General features: G+C 37.7%; 1 protein-coding gene across 1 annotated transcript; it reads left to right on the plus strand.

Annotated features, from left to right (window-relative positions):
• The first annotated feature begins 4,179 nt into the window (after window positions 1-4,179).
• On the plus strand, window positions 4,180-22,391 carry LOC114497720 (lipase member N). Its single transcript, XM_028513604.2, has 10 exons — window positions 4,180-4,372; window positions 5,598-5,713; window positions 6,316-6,433; window positions 9,452-9,650; window positions 11,271-11,380; window positions 13,752-13,888; window positions 15,632-15,778; window positions 17,209-17,280; window positions 17,808-17,879; window positions 20,582-22,391. The coding sequence occupies exons 2-10, from the start codon at window positions 5,606-5,608 to the stop codon at window positions 20,813-20,815; spliced, it is 1,197 nt and encodes a 398-aa protein (XP_028369405.1). The 5' UTR covers window positions 4,180-4,372; window positions 5,598-5,605; the 3' UTR covers window positions 20,816-22,391.
• Window positions 22,392-23,187: the final 796 nt, after the last annotated feature.

The following is a 23,187-nucleotide window of genomic DNA, read 5'->3' on the forward strand; positions in this document are numbered from 1 at the left end:
GCCTAAGAAATCTGGTTATTTATACAAAAACTTGAATAATTCTTTATTTATAAAGTTTTTTTATGTATGGAGATATGAGAGAGTATAGTGTGTGAAAGATCAGATTGTGCCATAGTTTTCACATTTGAGGATAATTATACGGCTAACTGACCGAAAACTATTGTTGAGTAGTAATTTTTTATTCGTACAATGCAATATTTGAATAATGGTAGACTTATTCCACTTTAATACAAAAACAAAACAAGATTGATTTTTCCTATGATTTACTTTCTCCTATTAAATTTACCATATAAAAATGTTCAGAAATGTTTGAAACATATGTAAGAGTAAAGAGATACATTAGAATTTATAGCCAAGCTGGTAGCTTAACATCGTTAGTATGACTCAGTAATTAAGCAACCTCTCATCTCGCACAATCATTCATTCATTCATTTCTTCATTCACTCAACAAATAGTTTTGATGTTGATGGTGTTTAGGAGACAAATCAAGACACTGTGCCGCTGAAAAGCCACCTTCCCATTTTCAGAAGTGCTGGGGAAATTGGAAGGTGATTTAACAGTAACTGCACAAAACAGGAAATTAACTCTGAAAAGAAACAGGAGCATGTATCAAAAGAGCCGTTGTTACCTCTTCCTACATTCTAATCACTATTTACCTTTGCAAATTCTTGAGACAATTTAAAAACTAGACCCAACTTGAATTTCTGGCTGAGTGTTCTGCATGTTGTTTTTTTTAAAAGAATCTTCATTTGAATATACCTCCTACAGGAATTCAGATACAAAATGAGCTCTAGCTCATCTAGAATACCATACATAAATTCTGCACATTAAGTAAGCAGTTAGGCAGGTAAACCTGCTTGGAGGAATGGATGGCATAAATTTCCTCCCATTGGATGGTGTGGCTCTTCCTCTTCATTCTCACAAACCTTTGACCTTTGTCACTGATAGTGTCCTGATCCTGGCACTCTGGGTCGTGGATGTCATCAAAGGCAATAAGCAGCACTTCTGGTAATAACTTCTCTTTAAATGTAAGTGATCTTTCTTTTGAGCATTTGGTTTGGGGTGGGTAAACGTTCAATTAGCTTTTTGTGGCCTTTTTTCAAGAACCTTCAATATTTCACTCATTTATGATAGGTAGAAATTTTTATTTGTCATTTCTGTCTTCTACCTCTTTGCCAGAGCCACACTAAATTGGGAGATGGGAGCAGTGTAGTGGAGTAGAAATGAAGATGCATTGACACCAACACTAAGGAGAACATGCTCCACTCTAACAGGTAATCTCAAAAACAGCATTGTTTCTTATAGATAGTATAGTCTTTGACAACTATGCTTTATGGGTAAAAAATTTTAAATTTAAAATGTAATTTAAAATGCCTTTCCTAAAGCCAAAAATATGCTAATTGATCATTTTATACACACACACACACCACTTATGGCTTTATTATTGGGCCCTGTTTGAATTTTAGGATGCATAATGAATTAGATAAATTGCCTAGTGAACTAGCAACAAATTCTGTGGTCCTGTTCATACAAAGTCTCAAGGGAGTAAAGTTTCAAATTATTTCTTTTCCTAAAATTCTTAGTAGTTTTTATTTTGTTGGTTATGCCTAATTTTTTTTTACTTTGAGTTGTGTTGAAGGGGAAGTTATGCCCCCTTTAATACAGTCATGTGCTAATAAAAGGCAGTCTTTGGGGAGAATGAAGCAAACAAAAAAATGAGGTGTAATAGCAAACGTATTTTGAATTAGAACATTGGAAAAAATAATAATCCTTTCCCCAGGTAGATATCAAGTTCAAGGATGTATGTTCAACTACGTATTTTCAGCCATCTTAATGATCAAATGGGCAGCCATCGTTAAACAATTTGCTGAAGCTGGACATGGTCCTTGGACCAACGTATCAGGAATACAAGCCTTTTTGAAAAGCTACGTTAATCGACATTTTAGCTAACATGCTTTTCCAGCTCTAATGTCATCTAGCTTTATAGGGGGTGGGGGAAGCAGGGAAAATTTGAGCTTTTAGAGACTATCAACTCTCATTTTATATTTCACAGAGCCAAGGAAAAAGTTTCAATGTATTTTATTTTAATTCATTTCAATATATTAAGTAATTACTGAAATAACAAGTCTACATAAAAAGAATGGTGAAAGCATTGTGGAAAAATTAGCCACATTTGTTTGATATGGCTTTGTAGCTATACAAACAAAAGCATTAGAAGGTATTTAATAATCCTCAGTGTTGAGGAAGGAATATAAGGAGGCAATGGGGTAGAAATTCTTTTGAGATTTAAGCTAGTCTACACAGTATGTAAAAGCCTGAGAAGTTTAACTATATTTATGCTATTTCCACAATAAGTCATGGCAACAAATCATCATTAATAATAATACTTTGTTTCCTAGAAGTCTCCAAAGAGTCCACTGGTCTTATTAGAAAGGGTTGATTTTAAAGTCGTAATTCATGAGAGATCCCAGACAAGTCCACACAGCTATGCCGCTGTGCTGTACATCATGGCAAAGCATGGCTGAGTCTTTCATCCAAGGCTGAGGACAGATTGGTATCTGACCTTTCCACCTATTCCAACAGGCCAAGTGCTTTCTTTCACTCCACCTTAGTTTAAATGGCATAAAATTTCTCACACAAGTTGGATAGATTTAGGATTTGGACAAATATGGATAATCTTTGTTTTTGAAAGAATTTGATCATGAGTCCAAACTAGTAAAACTAAAACTCCTGTATCATACTGAATAGCAATTTAACCTTTCTTCATGTTGGAAGATGGAAGAGATTTAAATACCACTTGGGCTCTAAAGGTAGGCTAAGTGAAGTAAAAAAATTGAGGCACTATGCCTCTGTTGTCTAGTATGTCAGGTGGTGCTTAAGGCTAAATTGTCTTTACTCTCCTCGGGTCTCCATCTCTACCTTGTTTAGGGCAGCTGCTGAAAGGTCGGTGTGTTGGCTCCCCAGTGGTTGCTGCCCAGGTTGACAGCAGGTTGAATCCCTTTAACCTAGGGGTCAGTTTCCTCTGCCACAGGGCTAGTTCCAAAGTCTTTCTGGACTCAAGAGCTGGGGGTCAGGATGGCTCGTCTTGTGAATTTAGTTACATTCACATGCCTACACACCAGCTCAGCAATTTCAACTTTTTTCATCTCATAACACACGTACACTAATTACTAAAGTTCTGTCACACACCAAAAAATATATATATTTTTGCTGATATGACAAAAATAGGTATAATTTTTATTGACTTGCCAAAAAAACAGTAATCACCTACCCTTTTTGCTCTAATGTGATTTTTTAAAAAAATCAAATAAATGCCTTTACTTGTATGTAAGGATTTCTGGTACTAAGAATTAACCAATCAGAAAAAAGAAAAGAATTAACCAATCAGAATGCAATCTTATTATGCGACATGACCAATAAGAGGCAACTTTATTATATGACCCATATATTCATGATTCAAGACAGGATAGTCAGACCAGACAGCTATTGTTGTGTTGGCTGTTGTTATTTTTTTATTTGACATTCTAAGGGAAAAGAGGTCAGTGACTCTGACTAAATAGTTAGGTATTGCATATTTTAAAAATTCTTGTGGCACACTGGTCTCGTGGCACTAGATGGTTGACATCATTACTTTCACATATAGTTGACTCTTAAACAACAAGGGGGTTATGAGTACTGATCCCTTACCCCGTCAAAGTCTATGCTTGACTCCCTGAAGACTTAACTACTAGTAGTATACTGTTAACAGTAAACCTTACTGATAACAGAAATAGTTGATTAGCATGTATTTTGCACATTATAGGTATTATATACTATATTCTTACAATAAAGTAAGTTACAGAAAAGAATGATATTAAGGAAATCATAAGGAAGAGAAAATACATTTACAATATCTACTGAAAAATGTGCACATAAGTGGACCCATGTAGTTTGAACATGTGGTGTTCAAGCGCCAACTGGACATTGCCTCATCTGACTCGCACAGTAATGCTGTAGGGTTGAGGAGGTAGCTATTATCATGTCTGATTTTATGTATTAGGATCCTGAATGCATTCTACTTCCCCATTTGACTCACTGGTTTCAAAATGTTGCTGAATCCTCCCAGCAGTGGTAGACACTCACTCAGTGGAAACATGAAAGATTTCAGTCAAACTGGTTATTTGGCGTCGTTTAGACCATTGTTTCCCAATCCACAAGTGCACTGTGGCATTCGGTGTGCTGGGAAGACGCCCTGGGCGTGCCTGTCTTATCTGCCTAGCTTCTAACTGTCACTGCAACCATATCTCATTCTGCAGCCTGATGTTGCATGCCCAAGGTCAGAGGTTCCTAACCCATAGGAGTCCTTGGGAGCAGGGGAAGCTCACTTAACAAGGTAAGATCAAGATTTATCACTAGCAGGAGGCAGTGGGGCACAGCAGTCAGATGTACGGGCTCTGCAGGGAGGCTGCCTGTGTTCTTGTTGTATTTCTGTCACCTGTTGGCTCTGTAACCTTGAGCAGATCTTAAATCTCTCTGAATCTTCGTTTTTTTCTCCATTAATAAAATCAGGATAATAACAGTAACTACCTCATGGAGCTTTTTTGAGGTTTAAATAACATATGTGAAACAGAACACTGCCTGGCACAGGCCAAGCATTCAAAAGATGTCTATTATTTGTTTCAAAGGTATTTTAAATTATATAACATTTACAGATATAAAAGTGTCTTCAACCATATAGATGGAAGGTTGTTTCATTTCAAAAGTAAACTCTGAGTTTCTAGAAGTCAGTCATTAATTTGTTAGAGCAAAGACTCTCTGTTATGACTCGCTTCCTCATTCTTAGATTAAGTAATGAAAGAGTTTACACTGCACTTAGTGTTTTATTTATCACTTAATCCTCTCTCTAACCTGTAATCTTTCCCTATAACCATGTAACATGATTATCTTAATTCCACCATCAAGGAAGCCAGGAGACAACGCCACTAAAAATAACTCGCCCGAGGTTAGGAATCTCGTTTGTAGTGCAGCTGGACTTCAATCTCAGGCCAGAGGAGTTTTCATGTGACCAGCACTGGACACTGAGATAATGCTGGCCTTTGAAGAGACATGATTTAAGCCATGCCACAGAGTATAGATTGCACTTTTATTTAAAATTTGCCATTTGGGTGACCACAAGAGAAATAATCACATCACTAGAAACCTATGGTGAGCTTGTTTGCTTGAAGCTTCAGTTCTTGTTTGTTTTGTGGGATGCTGGCGAGACTGCAGGCTACCTCCACTTTTAGTTTTGCCATAGTGTGAGTTTTTAGATGTTCTGGCAACTCACAGGTGAACAAAGACTTAAAATAATTGAAAAATTGTGATTAAAATAAGACAAAAATAAGACTTCATACATACTAAAATTCATTTTATTTTCAGAAATGGACTATATCAAGGTAGTTTTTATGTGAAAAAATATTTTAATGATGTTCAGAGTTAGCTCACTGTATTTTCTCCCTTCCACACTTTGTCAGCTTTCTCAGGATGTTAGTTAAATTTTTTATTAGGGTACTATACTGATTTCATTAATTCACTCTGATCCTTGACATTAATCTGTGATATTAAATGTTTTATGCTAGGCATTCCCATGATGTGGCTGTTTTTAACAACAACCTGTTTGATTTGTGGAACTTTAAATGGTGATAGATTCTTTAATTTCGAAAACGAAGCAAACCCTGAAGTGTGGATGAATATTGTAAGTCATGGAAAATTCTGAAGAACATCAAATAAAGCAGATTAATGGGTTATGAAATTATTAAAGGATCTGTTATAGCTGAAAATCTCTAATAAGAAAACAGATATAAACAGGAGATTTTTAACATTTCTCCAAATGTCAAGCTAGGTAGATCGGTTCTTTTGGCTGAATAAATAATACTTTCTAGTAATACAAAGCAGAACTGTATTTTTATAAACAATTTATATTTCAAGAATATTAGAAATTTATATTTTAAGCCACCCGGATGATTTTATGACTGCTGCTTACTGGCTATGATTTTATTATCTTTAACCAAAAAAGGATCTTAAAAGACAATTGACTTGAGAATATAGTTTTATCAACAGAATGGGTCAATGCTAAATATTATCTCCCCCCTCAAAAAAAAGCCAATAGTAGACATTTAAAAATATTCTACTTACTTTTTTATCAAGACTTTATGTAGTCAATTAATTTTACAGTTACCTAGTGCTACAGATTACAGATAATTTACTCCAATAAGCACATACCAGATGATTTGTTCTAGTTTCTATTGATAACACTTAAAGAAGATGTTTGGCTAACACTGTCTTTTCACGGGGCAGAGCGAAATCATCACCTACAATGGCTACCCCAGTGAGGAGTATGAGGTCGTCACTCAAGACGGGTACATCCTCAGCATCAACAGGATTCCCCACGGGAGAAGAGCTACTAGCAGCACAGGTGCAGAATGTCTCTCCTGCTAAGAAGGACTGCATGTGACTAAAATTCAGTGCTGGCTTTTCTTTAAGAGCATGACTGATTTCTCAAAACTTGTTTGAATTTTACATTAGCACGTTTTAATTTTTTTGTTATTTAAGCTGTTGCAGTTGTTCTCATTTTTCTTTCCTCCCCCTCCCTCCCTCAGCTCTGCCCTCTCCCCACCTCAAACTAATCCCCATATTGTCCCCCTCCACGGGTATGCGTAAATGTTCTTTGTTAAATCCCTTCACAATCTCTCATCCCATCCCTGCCTCTAACAGCTGTCAGTTTTTGTTAGGTATCTAAGCTTCTGTCACAGTCTTGTTAGTTTATTGTGTTCATCAGATTTCACATATTCAGATCATGTGGCATTGGTCTTTCATTGACTGGCTTAATTCACTTAGCATAATTTTCTCCAGGTCCATTCATACTGTTGCAAAATATAATAATTTCTTCTTTTGACTGCTGCATAGTATTCCATTGTGAAAATGTACCACAGCTTTTTAATCAACTCACCCAGTGATGGAAACTTACTGTTTCCAAATCTTGACTATTGTCAATAGCTCTGCCATAAACATAGAGGTGCATATATTTTTTTGTATTGATGTTCAATATCTTTGGGGTATATTCCTAGAAATGGAACTGCTGAGTCAAAAGGCAGTTCCATCTTTAATTTTTTTAAGGATACTCGATGCAGTTTTCCATAGCAGCTGCACCAATCTGCATCCCCACCAACGGTGCACTAGGGTTCCATTTTGTCCACATCCTCTCCAGCACTTGTTGTCTGTTGATTTGTTGATAGTAGCAATTCTGCCATGTGAAGGTGATATCTCACTAAGGTTTTAATTTGCATTTCTCTGGTGATTAATGATGTTGAGCATTTTTTATAAGTCTAAGGCCCTCTGTTTTTTCAAGGGGAGGAAAGAGAACTTCAAACGGGGACTTTCACAGTATGGGAATCAATCTCGCATTAGTCTTTAAATGGTTAACAGGGAGTCTCATTCTTTTCTAATACTCTGAACACAGCCAAAAACCTAAAACTACAAAGGGCAAGACTGGTCTTGCTGACTGCAACCAGGCTTGCTCATTAGGGTGTGAGTGCAAAGGTAGAGCTCACATTTTGTTGGCTCATTATTAATTTCTTATGTGATAAATTGCTGCATTCCAAGAAAGTGAGTTTTCTCGCTGTTGGAAAGGGATTTGCTAGATTGTATGAGGTTGACTATGGGGTACCCCCAAAGAGTCTCTATGGCCCCCACTAAATTCAGTAGGCCTCCCTCTTCAGGATAAAAATCCAACTTAAATGGTTGATGTTTGAAATGTTTTCCATGACAGAAAAACAATAACTTTCACATAAGCTTTGACCTGAGGGAACGATGGTTTGTGGAATGAAAGAACATGGGGTTAACATGGCCCCATTCTAGGATGAGGGGCCAGCCATGCACATGCAGAGGAACTACCCTCTGTAAAGGAGAATGGAGAACTGCAGAGCCTCTGAGCGGGGAGAGAGTGAGCAAAATCCTGCCAAGCCTTGGTGGCAAATCATCTACCATGATTGTCACAGCACATCCCCCACCGCCTCCATCTCCATCTAGAGGTGGCTGTCCTCATGTTGTTTGCCATTGTCTCTGCAAGAAAGAAATGTTTAATTCAAGAGTTTACAAAAGGGGGGAAGGTGTGATGTTGGTCAGAAAAATGTGATTATCTGACAAAACGTGAGATACTCAGTTAAAGTGGAATTTCAGATAAACAACAAACAAGTTTTTTGTGTATGTCCCACTTGAGGATATAGTACTTAGACAAAAAAGTTATTCATTGTTTACCTGAAATTCAAATTTAATAGGACTTCCTGGGTATTTTTGTTTATCTTGTTTGTTTTTTGATAAATCTGGCAACACTCTGGCAACTAAATCTCCTTCAGGGATTGGGGAGAGGGGACTATGGAATACAGAAGAAGAAAACTTTTCCAAGGGATGGTTTTGCTCCAAGAGGGAGAATTTGGGAAGACTTGGAATTAAAAATCATTTACTAGCTGTATTGTTCCAAAAGCGTTATATTAATTTAAGTCAGGTAAACTTTGCAGCAACCCCACGAAGTCAATACTATTGATAGTTATTTTACAGATGATGAAACTAAGGCAAACTGGCTATGAAATAGATGAAGTCAAACCAATAACAAGTGACAGAACAAGGGTCCAACCCCAGGCAGCCTGACTCCAGAGCCTGTCCTCCTAACAACTAAACTGTAGTGCCTTTCGGGAACATTTTAACCTGGTCCTTCTCATCTCCCCAAATGAATACTCTCTCCATTGGGAATTTGAGAGTTGGCAGAGGAATGTTGAGCTGATTTTACTATTATAGTTTTCAAATGCTCTCCAGTGGGTTGAAACTCAGGGTTTGGTTAGAAGTTTGGTGAAAAATTAGTGATTGTCCATTTATGTACACTCCCTCTTCCCCTGTGGAGAAAGGACTGGAAGAGGGATAGGACTTCATAAAACTCCATCACTTTCATGTCTCTGTGAGACAAACCCAGAAGATATGTAAACATGAAAACATGGAGCAGAGCAGTTACAAACACATGTTTGAAATGAAACAGAAGTCAGCCCGAGTCCTGGCTCTGTACCTTGCTAGCTGGGCGACCCCTTGGGAAAGTCACTTAATTACCTTAAGTCGTGGTTTCCACATCTGTGAAATGAGGATCCTCAAAAGAGTAGCTACTTTATAGAGTTATCATAAGAATTTAATAAGCTCTTACATGTCAGTCAGTTGGCATAACACCAGGTGCAAAGTATGTGCTCAAAATATTTATGTGATCAAGAGCTCTTCATTAATGACAGGGAAACAGTGAATATTGTTTTTGGTTTTTGCTTTTTCTGGTGTGAGGTGTATGTGTGTGTTTCTGTCATATTCCTGAGATGCTTTATTTATCATAAGTTATTTTCTCATTATCTATCTATTTATCTAAAGATCTCTCCTCTCTCTCTTCCCCCCTTTATTTCAGGACCAAGGCCAGTTGTGTACATGCAACATGCGCTGTTTGCGGACAATGCCTCTTGGCTTGAGAATTATGCCAATGGGAGCCTTGGATTCATTCTTGCAGATGCAGGTTATGACGTCTGGATGGGGAACAGTCGGGGCAACACTTGGTCAAGAAGACACAAAACACTGTCAGTGACTGAAGAGAAATTCTGGGCCTTTAGGTAAACTGTATCTAAGACAAATCATAAAGAAAGTTGGAGACAATTTCTTTGAATATAATAGTGTGAATGATGTTAATGACAATCTATGATATTTGAAATCACAGTTCCTTGTAGTTCTTACTAACATCTCAAAGGACAGAAACAGCAAGAAGTGATTTCCACTGATTCTCCACATAGGCAAATTACATCATTTTAATACAATTATTTTAACATCCAATTCTATCCAATGTAATACATTTAAAGTATGTCACAAGGGACAGCTCAGGAAATTTTTATGACCAATGTAGGCACTCACTCAATACCTATGGAGTGCCTAATGTATGCACTGTTCTAGGTTTTGAACATTCAAAAGTGAACAAAGTCCCTACCCCCTCAAAGCTTACATTCATTCTGGTGCTGCTAACACAAGTCTTTTTTCTTGGACAGCCAATCAATTTTGCAATGATGTGTATCACTACTACTTTTTATTTAGAGAAACTGGTTGAACTGTAGAGAACACCGTTTTCAGGAAAATTCCAATTTGAGGTCTTTAAAACCTTGTTAATGGGCAATGGAAAAGCATCCCTTGATATGTGACTGTTTCTTTTAGTGCAAGTGTTTTCCGCTGTCACCAGGAGGCCTCCCTTCCCAGGCCCAAAGTCCCTATTCATATGCAAGCCCACTGCTAGAACAGAGTGGACATTCCCACGGTGTTGATGAAAGGCTCAGATCCCCCTGACAGGCTGAGGAGAAAGGAAGGGTAGAATGAATTGTTAGGGTCAGAGCTTTGGGGCAGTGCGGCGAGCGCCAGGAAGTATTTTGTGTCACCCGTCCTTGGAGGGGAGCTCAGATCTTATTTACTGTCGGGCACCACAATTTTCATCCTTGGGAATGTCAATCTAGAGATTTCCTCACGTGTTGTTTTCACAAACGGTCCTCTCACCCAGGGCTTACCTGACTCCACTAAATGTGATGTATTAACTGTTCTCCTGTGTTAATGCCAGCTGAACTGGTACTATAAGGTTTTGGTGTATGTTGAATATATATTCACTTACATGGACAGAAATATTAATAATAACAACATCTAACTGAGTGCCTACCAGCAGCCAGCGTCGTTTCTTTAACACTATCCAAACCTTAGAGCATCTCTGATATATAGCAGGTGCTGTTACATTCATGTTACAGATAAGGAAACTTAGGCTTAGAGCATATAAGTAACTAATCTAAAGTTATTCAGCTCGTAAATGCTGGAATCATGATTTACAATCCATTCTATTTCCAAAGTGGGGCATTAAAATGGTCCTAAGAGTGTTAGGTCCCCGGAGTAGGGGGAGTTTGAAGTAGAGGCATGCAAACTAGATGGGAAAGAAAAGTGAAAGAAACACAATGGAAGGGAGTAAAGAGGAGGAGTGATAAGACTGAACCACAGATAGTGTGCACAAGCCTTGAATCATTCCCGTTGTTAGAAAGTGACCTGCATGAATGCGGTGAACAAAAGCTAATAGCCTACATATAGTTGGATAAATATGACATATACACCAAAAGAGTGGACAGTACGGAATTCTGTGTGTAAAAATAAGTGAACAAATGCTCTGATTTTAAACCTAGTTGTATTGATAAGCCCTGTTTTATTTATTGCAGTTTTGATGAAATGGCCAAATATGACCTCCCAAGAATAATAGACTTCATTGTACATAAAACTGGGCAGGAGAAGTTGTATTTTATTGGACATTCACTTGGCACTACAATAGGTATGTTTATGAGAGTCAGTATTTTACAAGGGTCAGAGTCCTCTAAGAGTTCACCTTTAAACTGGATCAGAGTTACCACCATTGATAGTGTCCTTACTGCTGTGTCCTGTGTTTAGCACATAACTCTAGTGTCCTAGGTGACCACAAACCTGAATTTCAGAGACTGTATGGGGGCCAAATCTTTCCTCATTTCTGAACACATTTGTAACAGTGATGCCATGTCCCAGAATGACATGTACCCAAAATCCAAAGAAGTATCCAGAGAGTAAGTTTCTAGACTCCCTCTGAGCTGAAAAAGTAAAGCCTAATGACATAAAGTAATCCCTGAAGAATATGCGAACACATCAGTCATAGCTTCCTCAAATCCACATGGAATTTGAAAAAATGCATAAATAAAAGGGAGGAGCTTATATTTATGTTTGAACAAATTAAAAAGATGTGATCACATTTTTTTGAGTTGGAACACATAAGCTTACTATAATAAATCAACTGGGCTTATCTATTTAGCATGCAATTTAATATTACAGAATAGCAATTAAATGTAAGAACATATAAAAAATTTTGAGACCAAGATGCTGCTCTTTGAAAATATACTTCTTAGTGATTACATAGATCTTTTGGGGTGGGAATTAATAACCTAACTCCAAGTAAAAATGTAAAAGGATCCATACTATTAAAAATGTGAATTAGAGATCTTCCACTGAAGTTTCCAATTTTAAGAAATCTATTTACATAAAAAATATTTAAGTAGGGGTGAAACTGTGCAAGAGGCAATATGCATTCTTATAGTAGTCTCATTGTTACCTTATCATCAACAAGAATTATATATTTATCAGTGCTTTATACTGATTGGCAGCTTACAAGCTTGGAATAGGCAGTGAACACCAGAGAGCACATTCTATAAGGGTATCAAAGAACTAACAGGAGATACCCCCCTCAAAAAATGTCACTAACAGACAGATAATTACACCATCATAGCTAACACTTATCAAGCATTTACTAGGTTTAGAGACCGTGTTTAGGAACTTTCCCATAATACTCTCTAAGTTTCAGAACAATCCTGCTATTATTTCTGTCTCATAGAAGAGGAAACCTAAATTCAGAGAAATTAAGTGGATTGTTCAAGGCCTCTTTGCACGTAAGAGACAGAAAGAACACAGACTCAAACCAGGTCAGTTTGACTTTCTCCACGAGGTGCCTAGGCATCGAATGGAGCAGGAAGAAATGACTTGAATGGGGTCTAGAAAAGTGGGTAAGACTTAGATAGGATCTTATATCTGCTCTGCCAAGAAAACAGAAAAATTGATCATCAGTGCTCTGCATTGCATTTAGGACATAAAAGTTTTTAGTGACCATTATTTGCACATTGGGCAGAGCAATTCTTGTTTTATGGGGAAGACCCACCCAATCTTTGCGGGGCACTTAGCTATCCTGGCCCCAGCTCACTAAGTGATAATAAGACTCCCCAGTGAGGGTGACCACCAGAACACACAGAGATCTTCTAGATGGAGGTATTATGCTTGTTTCAGAGTCTTGTATCAATGGCTCAGTAAATTGATAAAAAAATTAAAAACTCTTTTCTTGGCCAACACGGTTTCAATAAGAATTTCAGAGGATAAAAAATAAGCTTCTGCTATGGCCACACACACACACAGTGGTAGGGGGCGAGGAAAGGCACTTGGAGAATTGAATACACAGAAACTCCACATAACCCCTTCTGTGTGGAGCTGATCCCCCAGCCACATCCCCACAGAGCTAGCAATGGGCACAGTGCTATTGCTTAAAGATCAGAGCAAATGGAGACACCTGGTTCTTCCTGGGACCATGGTGGACAGAGGGAAATCCCCTTCCTTCTTGGAAGCAGGAAGAATTCTGGAGGGTTGCTAAGCATCTGGTGCAGCACTATGAGCAATGAAATCTCATTCTGTTGTGAGAAAGAGAAACTGGAATAACTCGATGATGCTGCAGAAAGATCTGAGTCACCTCCCATGAATTGATTCTTTACATCTGAAAGCTCTGGGACTCATTCTGGTAACTCAGAGTTGGGGGTAAGATGGCAATATTGCCAGCACTTAACCCCATGCTTTGGAAGTGAGGTTATCCATAGTTCACTCGGCAGTAGTTGCTTCAGCAGCTTATCCTTCACTCCCTCACTTTCCCCAAGCAAGTGAAATTGTCCAGAATTGTCTTTTAAAAAGGGACTTGAGAGGAGAGAGGCCTGAAGGCAGATTTTCTTTGCAGAATAACTCAGAAGAGTCTCCCAATTCATTCCCAAGGCCACTGTAATAGAAGGACAAAGTCCCATTTTTGTTAGTAGAAACATTGTGTATGTCTCATTTTTACAAGATTGTCTTGTTTCCTGTTCCCTCAGGGTTTGTGGCCTTTTCCACCATGCCGGAAGTGGCACAAAGAATCAAAATGAATTTCGCCTTGGGTCCCGTGGTCTCATTCAAATATCCAAAGAGCATTTTTACCAGTTTTTTCCTACTTCCAAGTTCTGCAATCAAGGTAGGCTCTCCATTTCACCAAAATGTATCCAAGGGTCTCATTTTGGGTCATAGATCCTTATTACTTTTAAGTCTGTTATGAAGTAAAAATAGGAAGTTGAGATGAAACCTGTAGAAAGCAGACTCTGCAACTAGGTGCTGACCCATGCCCATGTGGGTCCGTGCCTGTACCACAGTATCTACAGTTCTCATTCACAATTTATGGTGCTCTGTCATTAACAGACCTGACTATGTATTTGATATCAGAGCTTCTAGCTGAGCTCTGTGCTGTGTCAGTTTAAAGTCCATTCATAAGTTGTCTTCTTCCATTCTTGTTCCACTGGGCAGGTCAGTAAACTCACAGCGTCCAAATGGAAGACTTTTCTAGTTTTGTATGATTGCAGATGTCCCTGACTTTGATGTTAGATAAACTTGAATAATATAACCCTTCCTATATGGGAGCTTGCTCTCATTTACTAAAGCTATGATTTTAAAGCCTCAATGTCTTACAGTTTAATTATTTATTCAAATATTTATTGGTTATTTTCCAACAATTGGAAAAGCAGTTTGATTACTAATTGTGAATTTGGAATTTTATCCATTAAATCTATATTTCCGTTTGCTTTTTCTTTCTCTAAAAAGGTCATTAGCACAATGAACATGGTATTTTTACCACGATTGTTCCTTAAATTTGGGGTGAAGGATAAAATAAATTTTGGCCGAAATGAAGTCAAGGAGACAAATTGCATATCAGTAATTCACAATAAGATGAGGCTCTGGTTTACAGTGAAGCAGTGGAAATGAGGGAAAAAATTAATTGTGAGCTAAGACAAGGAAGAATTTCCATAGGGCCTAATGATTAGTTTGATAATAGTTTGATGTATTGTTATTGTGAGCTCACATGAGGTAACTTCCCTTCTGTGCTGTTGATAGTTCTCTTTCAAAGTGTGTTGATATCAGTGTTTTCCAAATTTGGACGGAGTTGAGCAGACAAATTAGTTAAATTAAATTAAGAGACAGATACATCTGTCTCTAACACACCAGTTTTGCTTATGTCTTGCTTTGCCTACAAAGATTGGGTCTGAGGCAAATATTGTCCCTGGCTTATGTGTTTCATATCCCCTACTGTCAAGTTTCCCACCCATTTAAGTCCCATTCCCTGGCCCCTCCCACCACTCCATGCTGCTTGTTCTAATTCTCTCATCAGAGATGCCCCACCTGAGGTTCCTTTCCCAAGCCCAGAAGTTTTACTATGCTGCCTTCCATGACAATGTCTATTCTGTCCAGTTACACCTGTCTTTGGTGCACCACTCTCTACTTTTCAGCATAAGAGCTAATCTGGGACGCTACTAGAAAACCAGTGCACACATGGGTAATAGAGAAAACCCTGTTTTTCCTGTTTATTAAAGCAGATATTTAACCCTAAGGAGAAACCATCCTGCTTTTCTTGCTAATTAATGAGAAATCAAAAATGAGGCTGATTACAGAATACTGTGGCAAGCTACAGGGAAGCTTCACCATGAAGAAGCAAATTTGGATTTGAGGGTTCTTATACAATCTCTTTGTAAATTATGTCTGGTTATCTTTCCTGGCTGCAGAGGGATTTATAAGTAGTTACTTTGCCTGAGTGAAGAGGTCTCCTTGACTGCAACAGTGAATACAAATGCAAATTGATCCCCAAGAATTCATATTCCTGGGATAATGAGAAGGTCAAAAAGTCTGGAAATGGCTCTGGAAAGGATAACTATTTTTTTTATTTTTACAGAGACTTTTTGGTACCAAAGGTTTCCTTTTAGAATATAAATCAGAGAAGCCACCTTCTATCAAAATCTGTAACAATAAAGTATTATGGGTGTTATGTAGTGAATTAATGTCCTTATGGGCTGGATTCAACAAGAAAAATATGAATATGGTATGTATAATGACCATGGGACCATTGTTTTAAGAAATTACAATTTTCCTTTGACTTATTTTGATGTGTCTATTACACTGCATAAATTAATATGGTATTCTAAGCCCTTAAGGGCAGAGATTTGCTATGCATAGATTAGGAATTTAATGAACCGTGAATGTAAAGACTGGGAAACAGAATAAATAAATAGACCTTGCATCCATGGTCAGGTTTAGGAAAATGAGTGTTCTGCAATGGGATTCACATATTCATAATCAGCCATCACCTACTACAGTGAGTTTGATTTTGTAATTAATATAGTGCATTAGAAACTAAAATTCTAGAAAAGAAGAGAAGTACATACAAGCATTGAACTTATTTCACATGTGCCTTCACATATTGGGTGAGTTTGGCTTCAAATAAAACTCAGCACCTAAGTTGGAAATTACAAGACAGAATGCAATGGAGATGGAATCCGTCTTCTGTGAAGAAGCAGCAGTCCTGTTTCACCAGCTCTGTTTCCTTGTATTGAGACTTTGAGGAGGAGGAGGAGGAAGCATGAGGAAGAGGAGGAGGAATTGACATTTGCAGAGGAGCGTAGTTGGATAGTTATCTTTGTCATATTCCAAATGACAGCCAAATGAGACTGTGGCAGTGAAGCTAGTCCCAAACATTTCTCCACCAGCACACTACTTCTATTCTTCAAGAAACTAAGTTGTGTTATTCCAAAAACCATGAGGAAACATTGCTCAAAGCTCACTTATTCTAAAGTAAAGATTTTTAATAGTTCTCTTGATTGGCTTTATTATATTCTGAGATATAAAATTATAATGACTATTATATCTCTATAATGTAATCTCTATAATGTTTATAAAGCTTGAAGTACAGTACACACAGAAATGATTATTACCTTTTCTTTCACAATGTTTTATTTTATTCTCACAAGAGTCTACCAAATTGGTAGCACAATTTTTAGTATCTTCATTTAATAGACAAAAATACAGAAACTCAGACATATTAAATAACTTGCCCAAAGTCATGAAGATTATAATGAACAGCGTTGGATCTTGAAATCCAGGTTTCTTGATGTACTGATCTGTGACAGAGCCTGTCCACGCACATCCACACACCTCCACTCCCACTTGCACGTAACACCTTTCCTCCATGAGGTCCATCGTTGATTCTTCTACTTCAAAATAAACAAACCATCTTCTAGTTTCAAAATCAGTGCCGGTTTGCTTTCTAGCAAAGTACGCCCCTGGACAGCCCCTTACTCACTCATGTTCAAGTGTCTGCCATGAATTAAGATTTATGTCAATGCTTTGCCTTGCTATTTTCAGTACTGCAGTATTTGTTTATTAATGTTTAGCAGAATTGTTTTCTGTTTCTGGAAAGCATTGTTTATTTCCGTAGGTGATCCTTACTGTAACATGTGGTTTGTTTCCCTTCAGAGTCGGATGGACGTGTATATGTCACATGCTCCCACAGGATCTTCGGTACAGAATATCCTGCACATAAAACAGGTAGGGTCTTTGCTGTGGGAACCATTCCAATCCTTATTTTCATTAGATGTTGAAAGACAGAGTTAGCAGGCCTCCTCTAAGAAGCTTAGAACCTGGCTTTCATTTTGTTCTTGTCACTGTCTTCATGGTTTGACTTCCCTGGATTTAAAGAGAGAGGGCAAGGAATGGTGCAGATCACGTAGGTAACATAAGTGAGCCCCATCTTAAGTTGGAGCTTGTGAAATAGGCCCTGAGCTACAGCAAGAAGGAAACTGGGAAAATCTCAAGAATCTGAGCCTTCCCCGAAGAGAGAAATATCTGAGATTTGACTCCCTGCTATGAGTTTTGGTTTTCCATGAGCCTTTCCTTCAAACCAAGGGAGATCCTTGCTCTCTTGACCTTGTTTTTCATAGTGGTAAAAACGTATTTCCACCTTTCTAGTGGTCCAGAAGCCTCCCAGTGTAGTGTGTTTTTTTAAGATTTGCTGTTATCATTCATGATTCTTATTCTGAATATTATATTTCTTTAAAAAAAAACACTTATTTCAGCTTTACCGATCTGATGAATTCAGAGCTTACGACTGGGGAAGTGAAGCTGAGAACATGCGTCACTACAATCAGGTGAGTTACTCAGAATGCCCCCAGCAGGGTGGTTTTGAGACATTGTGGTAAGAAATTATTTGCGAGTGAGAAGAATCCTATCTGATAATTGGTGGTATTCACACTGACAGAGCTTCTTGAAAATTTTCTGATGTTAATAAACACTCATTGCAGAAAATCTAGGAGAAAAAAAGCATATATACTAGGGAAATTAAATAATTTATAATCCCTCCACCCAGAGATAACTAGATGTATCAATATATTGTTGAATTCATTCTAGTCTTTTCAGTGTCATTTCTTTTACATAACTTTTAATATTTCTTTTTTATTTACAGTTATAGCAAGACATAACCAATGCTACTGATGTATTTTTAACATAATTTTTAATGGTACATAATAATGAAAATTGTTTTAGAAAAATCTACAAAAATCTACAGAGTAAATGAATACACATTTCTTGATACCAGTGAGATGTTACATGAATGTTAAAAGAGTATTATCCACTATGAAGAGTTGAGTCTTAAGGCATCACTTACCTTTTAACTTTACACACCAAAGTTTATAGAGTCTTTCAGCTCTCCTGTGCTTTTAATAATCCTGTTGCCATCATTCTTTTTCTCAAAGGCGAGGTCTGGGCTTCTCCATATGAACTTAACACATTGAATTTAATTTTTTCAATATTTACCCAGACTGACATATTTAAGACTACTTATTAGTGCAAACAAAAATAAATTAAGTTCTTTCTGAGCATCACAACAGTCAATCAGACTAGTCAATTTCTTAGGAATGTATTGAATTATTAGAGAAATGGTTCTGCTAGCTCTTCAGACAACTATGAGAGCTGTGGATATTATCATTACTATTATTGATCAGCTTGATGAAGATGTTATTTACACACAATAACATTTACTAATTTTGTGTGTCCAATTCAATGAGCTTTGACAAATATATTCATTTGTGTAACCATAACACCATCAAGATATAGAACATTTCCATTACCCACAGAAATTTTCTCCTGGTACTCAAACTATGTATATTCACAAATGTTGAGAAAAAGGCCAGATAAAGTGATTATCTTCAGAGAGGGGAAGAAAGAAAGGGCTAATTGAATGGACATGATGGAGTAAAGGAGGCTCTCATTTTGGATTTCACGCACATCTGTTTTCATTCATTATTTTTATCAAACATGTTTTATATTGCTTGCGTTGAAAAGAAAATGGAACAAAAGGTATCACAAATGCAGTTAAGATCATTATAATCAAGTACTTTTGTTTTTCAGCTTTATTGATGTAAAAATCACAAATAAAATTTTAAGATTGAAGTGTAAAATGTGATATGCATGTGATAATGCCCTTAGAATTCAACAGTTAGCTAGTCCTATCCTACTCCAGGCTGATCCTGTTTTATTTGTTTGTGATTTTAGATCATTTGAAGTCGATTGTTACTACATTCTCATTTCTGCAGTTCACCCTCTTCTTAAGTTTCCAGCACAATCATTGTGCTCACTCTGTTTTCCAGAAGAAGAAGACTAACCCAGGCAAACTCCATGAGACTAGGGATTTCTTTCTCTTTCGTTAACCAATGTTTTCCCACCTAGCAGAGTACCTGGCACTCACTGGGCTCTTAATACTTATTCATTGCATGAAGGAAATTTCTTAACTTCCCTCTTACCCACCTGAAAATGTGTCTGTCTTCTTGATTCTATCCTTCCTTTCTTTCTCAGAAAATGAAAATCCTCTTATTTTCCAAGTTAGCCTGGTCTTGTGTCCTTGACCTCATCTCTTCTCATCCTTTCTTCACTCTTGCTCCTTTTAGTATCTTAAATGAACTCTTGTCCCTTATGAAAACCAGAGTTACCATAGTCTCCTTGCAACTCAGTCCCCTAACTTGCACTTCCGTAACACAATGATCTCTGATTTTTTTCCTTCCTGTTTTGATTGCTCTGTTTGTGCTCTATACTGGCTACTCTCTTATCTCCCATGAGTCTGCAAATGTCAGCAGACCTCCAAGATTCTTTATATCCCTCTCTCTTTCTTCCTTGGAGAACTTAGCCATCCACATAGCTTTAATTATCCCTCCTGTGGACCATCCATTCTGCTTTCCTAGATTTTTTCTGGACCTACTTCAAGGCATTCCACAAACTGATACCCATACAGTCCTCCTAAAACAGAGCTCTGAGAAATGGCCCTGCTTTGTCCCCAAAGCTTCTGAAGCATGTCCAAATACCTCAGCATGGCATTTAGAACTTGACTGTCTATGTTCAATCTTATTTCACATGTTTTCTTATCTGGGGACATACAGGAAAGCTTGTTATTCCTCACTGTGGAATGAATGATCTTCCTGCCTGCTAGGAAGGCCTCTCACCCTCCTTCCTATCTGTCAAAATCCAACCATCGCTAGAGTCATTTCAATGACTTCTTTTTATATAAAATCCCAAGTTGGAAATCATTTCTTCTTTGTCTTTGCTTCTGTTGTATTTGTGGACTGTCTTGCAGCGTTTAACATACCCTACTTTGTACACAAATGTTTATTTGGTTATCTTGCCTTTTTTCATTAAACTCCTTGAAGATAAGGACCGTTGCAGGTTTCTTCCTATTTCCCTCAGGGCCTGGCTGAACTGTGAACTTGGTAGATATTGATTTGGCAGCCTTTCTACTCATTTGGATTTGGTTGTTGCTGTGAGGAGCTTCCTCTCATGAATGCTCTTTCTCTCTCTTCCACAGAGTCGTCCCCCACTGTACGACTTGACGACCATGACAGTGCCCACTGCAGTTTGGGCTGGTGGAAATGATGTTCTTGTGACCCTCGAGGACGTGGCCAGGGTACTCCCCCAGATCGGGAATCTCCATTACTTCAAGCTGTTGCCAGACTGGAACCACTTTGATTTCATCTGGGGCCTTGATGCTGCTCAACGGGTGTACAGTAAAATCATAGATTTGATGAAGGCGTATTCTTAACTTCAGTACATCTACTTTTAGTTAAAAGTTGCTTCCAAGCCCATGAGGCTTTGGGAAAAATGATAATTATCAGCTGTGTGGTCTACCCCAACATCCTCCACCTTGTTGATGTTGCTGAGTGTTCCCTTATCATGGAGTCTCGACAGGGAATTATTTCAACTGTGCTGCTCTGTCTCTGAGAAATGTCCACACCTGGAATCTCAGAGTCTTTTCCCTTCAGTCAGAGTCAGGCCCCCTTCTTCATCCAGGAAGGCCCAGTAAACTTATCTTTGCTAAATGTACACTTGAGAGGGGAATTAAAAGAGGATTTTTCTTTCCTATTTCAAGTATATACAGTGGCTTCATGAAAATGATACTTGCTTCCCATCCCCCTTTTCAAAGGATTGCATCAAGCTTAGGAGTGCTGGCCTAGAGAACAAGGACTCGTCAAAGCAGCTGTTTGGGAATATATTCTGGGTGGCTGTGAGCCTGTGGCTTCCTCAGAGTCATATTTAAGGCTGTAGTCATTATGGCTATATACATGCAAACCAAGAAATAAAGCCTGGTCCATGTCAAGCATGAAAGAAAACAGCAGAATGAAAAACTGACTGAATTCCAGTATTCTAGGAGCTTGTTTTACTTGTTACGAGCTAGAAAAAAAAATGAGAGACAAAATTGGGGATGTCTAGGCTAAACTAAATTACTAATTACTAAACCTATGTACTATAGGTCACCGTCTTAATAACAAGGTAAAATTAATAAAGCTTTTGATAATAGTGTACTAGAGCTTATTGACAGTAGGAAATAGTCTTAATTTATAACATATGAGGAATATCGCTCTTGTTTTGCTCTAAAGATAAACTCAGCTAATCAACCATTACATCTTCATCATCCAAGTAGAATATACACAGCTGCATTTGTACCTACGTGCCTAAAGCAGTTCCTGGGAAGCCCAATTTAGACCCAGCAGGGGAGGCACTTGGAATATCCAAACTCCTGCTTTGTTCAGTCTCCAAATGGTGCCAGACACTGATTTCTAGGATTTAGTAGAGTTTTAAGAGTACCACGGAGTTTTAGTATCAGTTCAGGCTATACATTTATATTACATGCATTTTTTCTGTTGATATATTTCAATAAAAATATTTTTGTAGAAATGCTAAGCTTCTCTGCTTTAAATTAATACACTAAGAAGTATAGAAGAAAATAATGCCCCACTAATCCCATACCACTACTTTTTATACTGTAGCTCTGCATATGATAGCAAATATATTGCCCATCAGAGAGCTGAGTAATAACTTAGTTTTGCTAAGAGTTTTACATGAAATATCTCATTTGAAACTTACAGCTCTATGAGATAGTACTATGGTAATTTTCATTTTACAGAGGAGAAAATTGAGGAACAGAGAAAAATAAGGCATATAAGCCAAATGTGCCTAAGACTATACAAGTAAAGGAGTCGTGATTTTAACCCAGGAAGTCTGATATCCCCAAATCCACACTTCAGCTTATCCTTGTGTAAATGTTTAGAGGTTCCATAAAAGACAGTGGTCATATTTGTATTAACCTAGGCTGAAATTACCTGGAAAATTAAGGAAGCAGATAGGAAAATAATTTTTTTTTCAAATTCGAAGCATTAAATTGAGGTGAGTGGATAGAACTACCATATGATTCAACAGTCCTACTTCTGAGTATATATCCAAAGGAAATGAAATCACTGTTTTGAAAAGATATCTGCACTCCCATGTTTATTGAAGCATTATTCACAGTAGTCACAGAAACAACATATATATACACATGCACATATGTCTATGAATATATACACATTCATTATATGTATGGATGTGTATATATATATATATACATATATGTTCATATAATTTTCAGCCATATAAAGAAGGAAATCCTGCCATTTGCAACAACATGGATGGACCCTGAAGACATTATGTTAAGTGAAATAAGTCAGACAGAAAAAGACAAATACTGCATAATCTCACTTATACATGGAATATAAAAACATCAAACTCATAGGAACAGAGAATATGATGGTGTTGCCAGAGAATGAGAGGTGGGGGAAGTGGGGAAAAGCTGGTCCAAGACAAATGTTCAGTCATCAGATGAAAACGTGCTGGAGATCTAGCGCACAGCATGGCGACCGCGCTCAGCACCACTGCACTGAGCACTTGGAAGTTGCTGTGGGAGATGCGCTCCAATGTCCTCACCGTAGCAACAACTAAGGAGTAATTATGTGGGGGGAAGGATTTGTTAACTAGTTTTTTTGTGTGTAAAAATTTCATGATATATGAGTGTATCAGGCCACACATTGTACATCTTAAACTTACACAATGTTGTATATCAATTATAAGCCTATCTCAATAAAGATAGAAAAATAGGTC

The sequence above is a fragment of the Phyllostomus discolor genome, chromosome 5, assembly GCF_004126475.2.
Source record: "Phyllostomus discolor isolate MPI-MPIP mPhyDis1 chromosome 5, mPhyDis1.pri.v3, whole genome shotgun sequence".
Lineage (NCBI taxonomy): Eukaryota > Metazoa > Chordata > Mammalia > Chiroptera > Phyllostomidae > Phyllostomus > Phyllostomus discolor.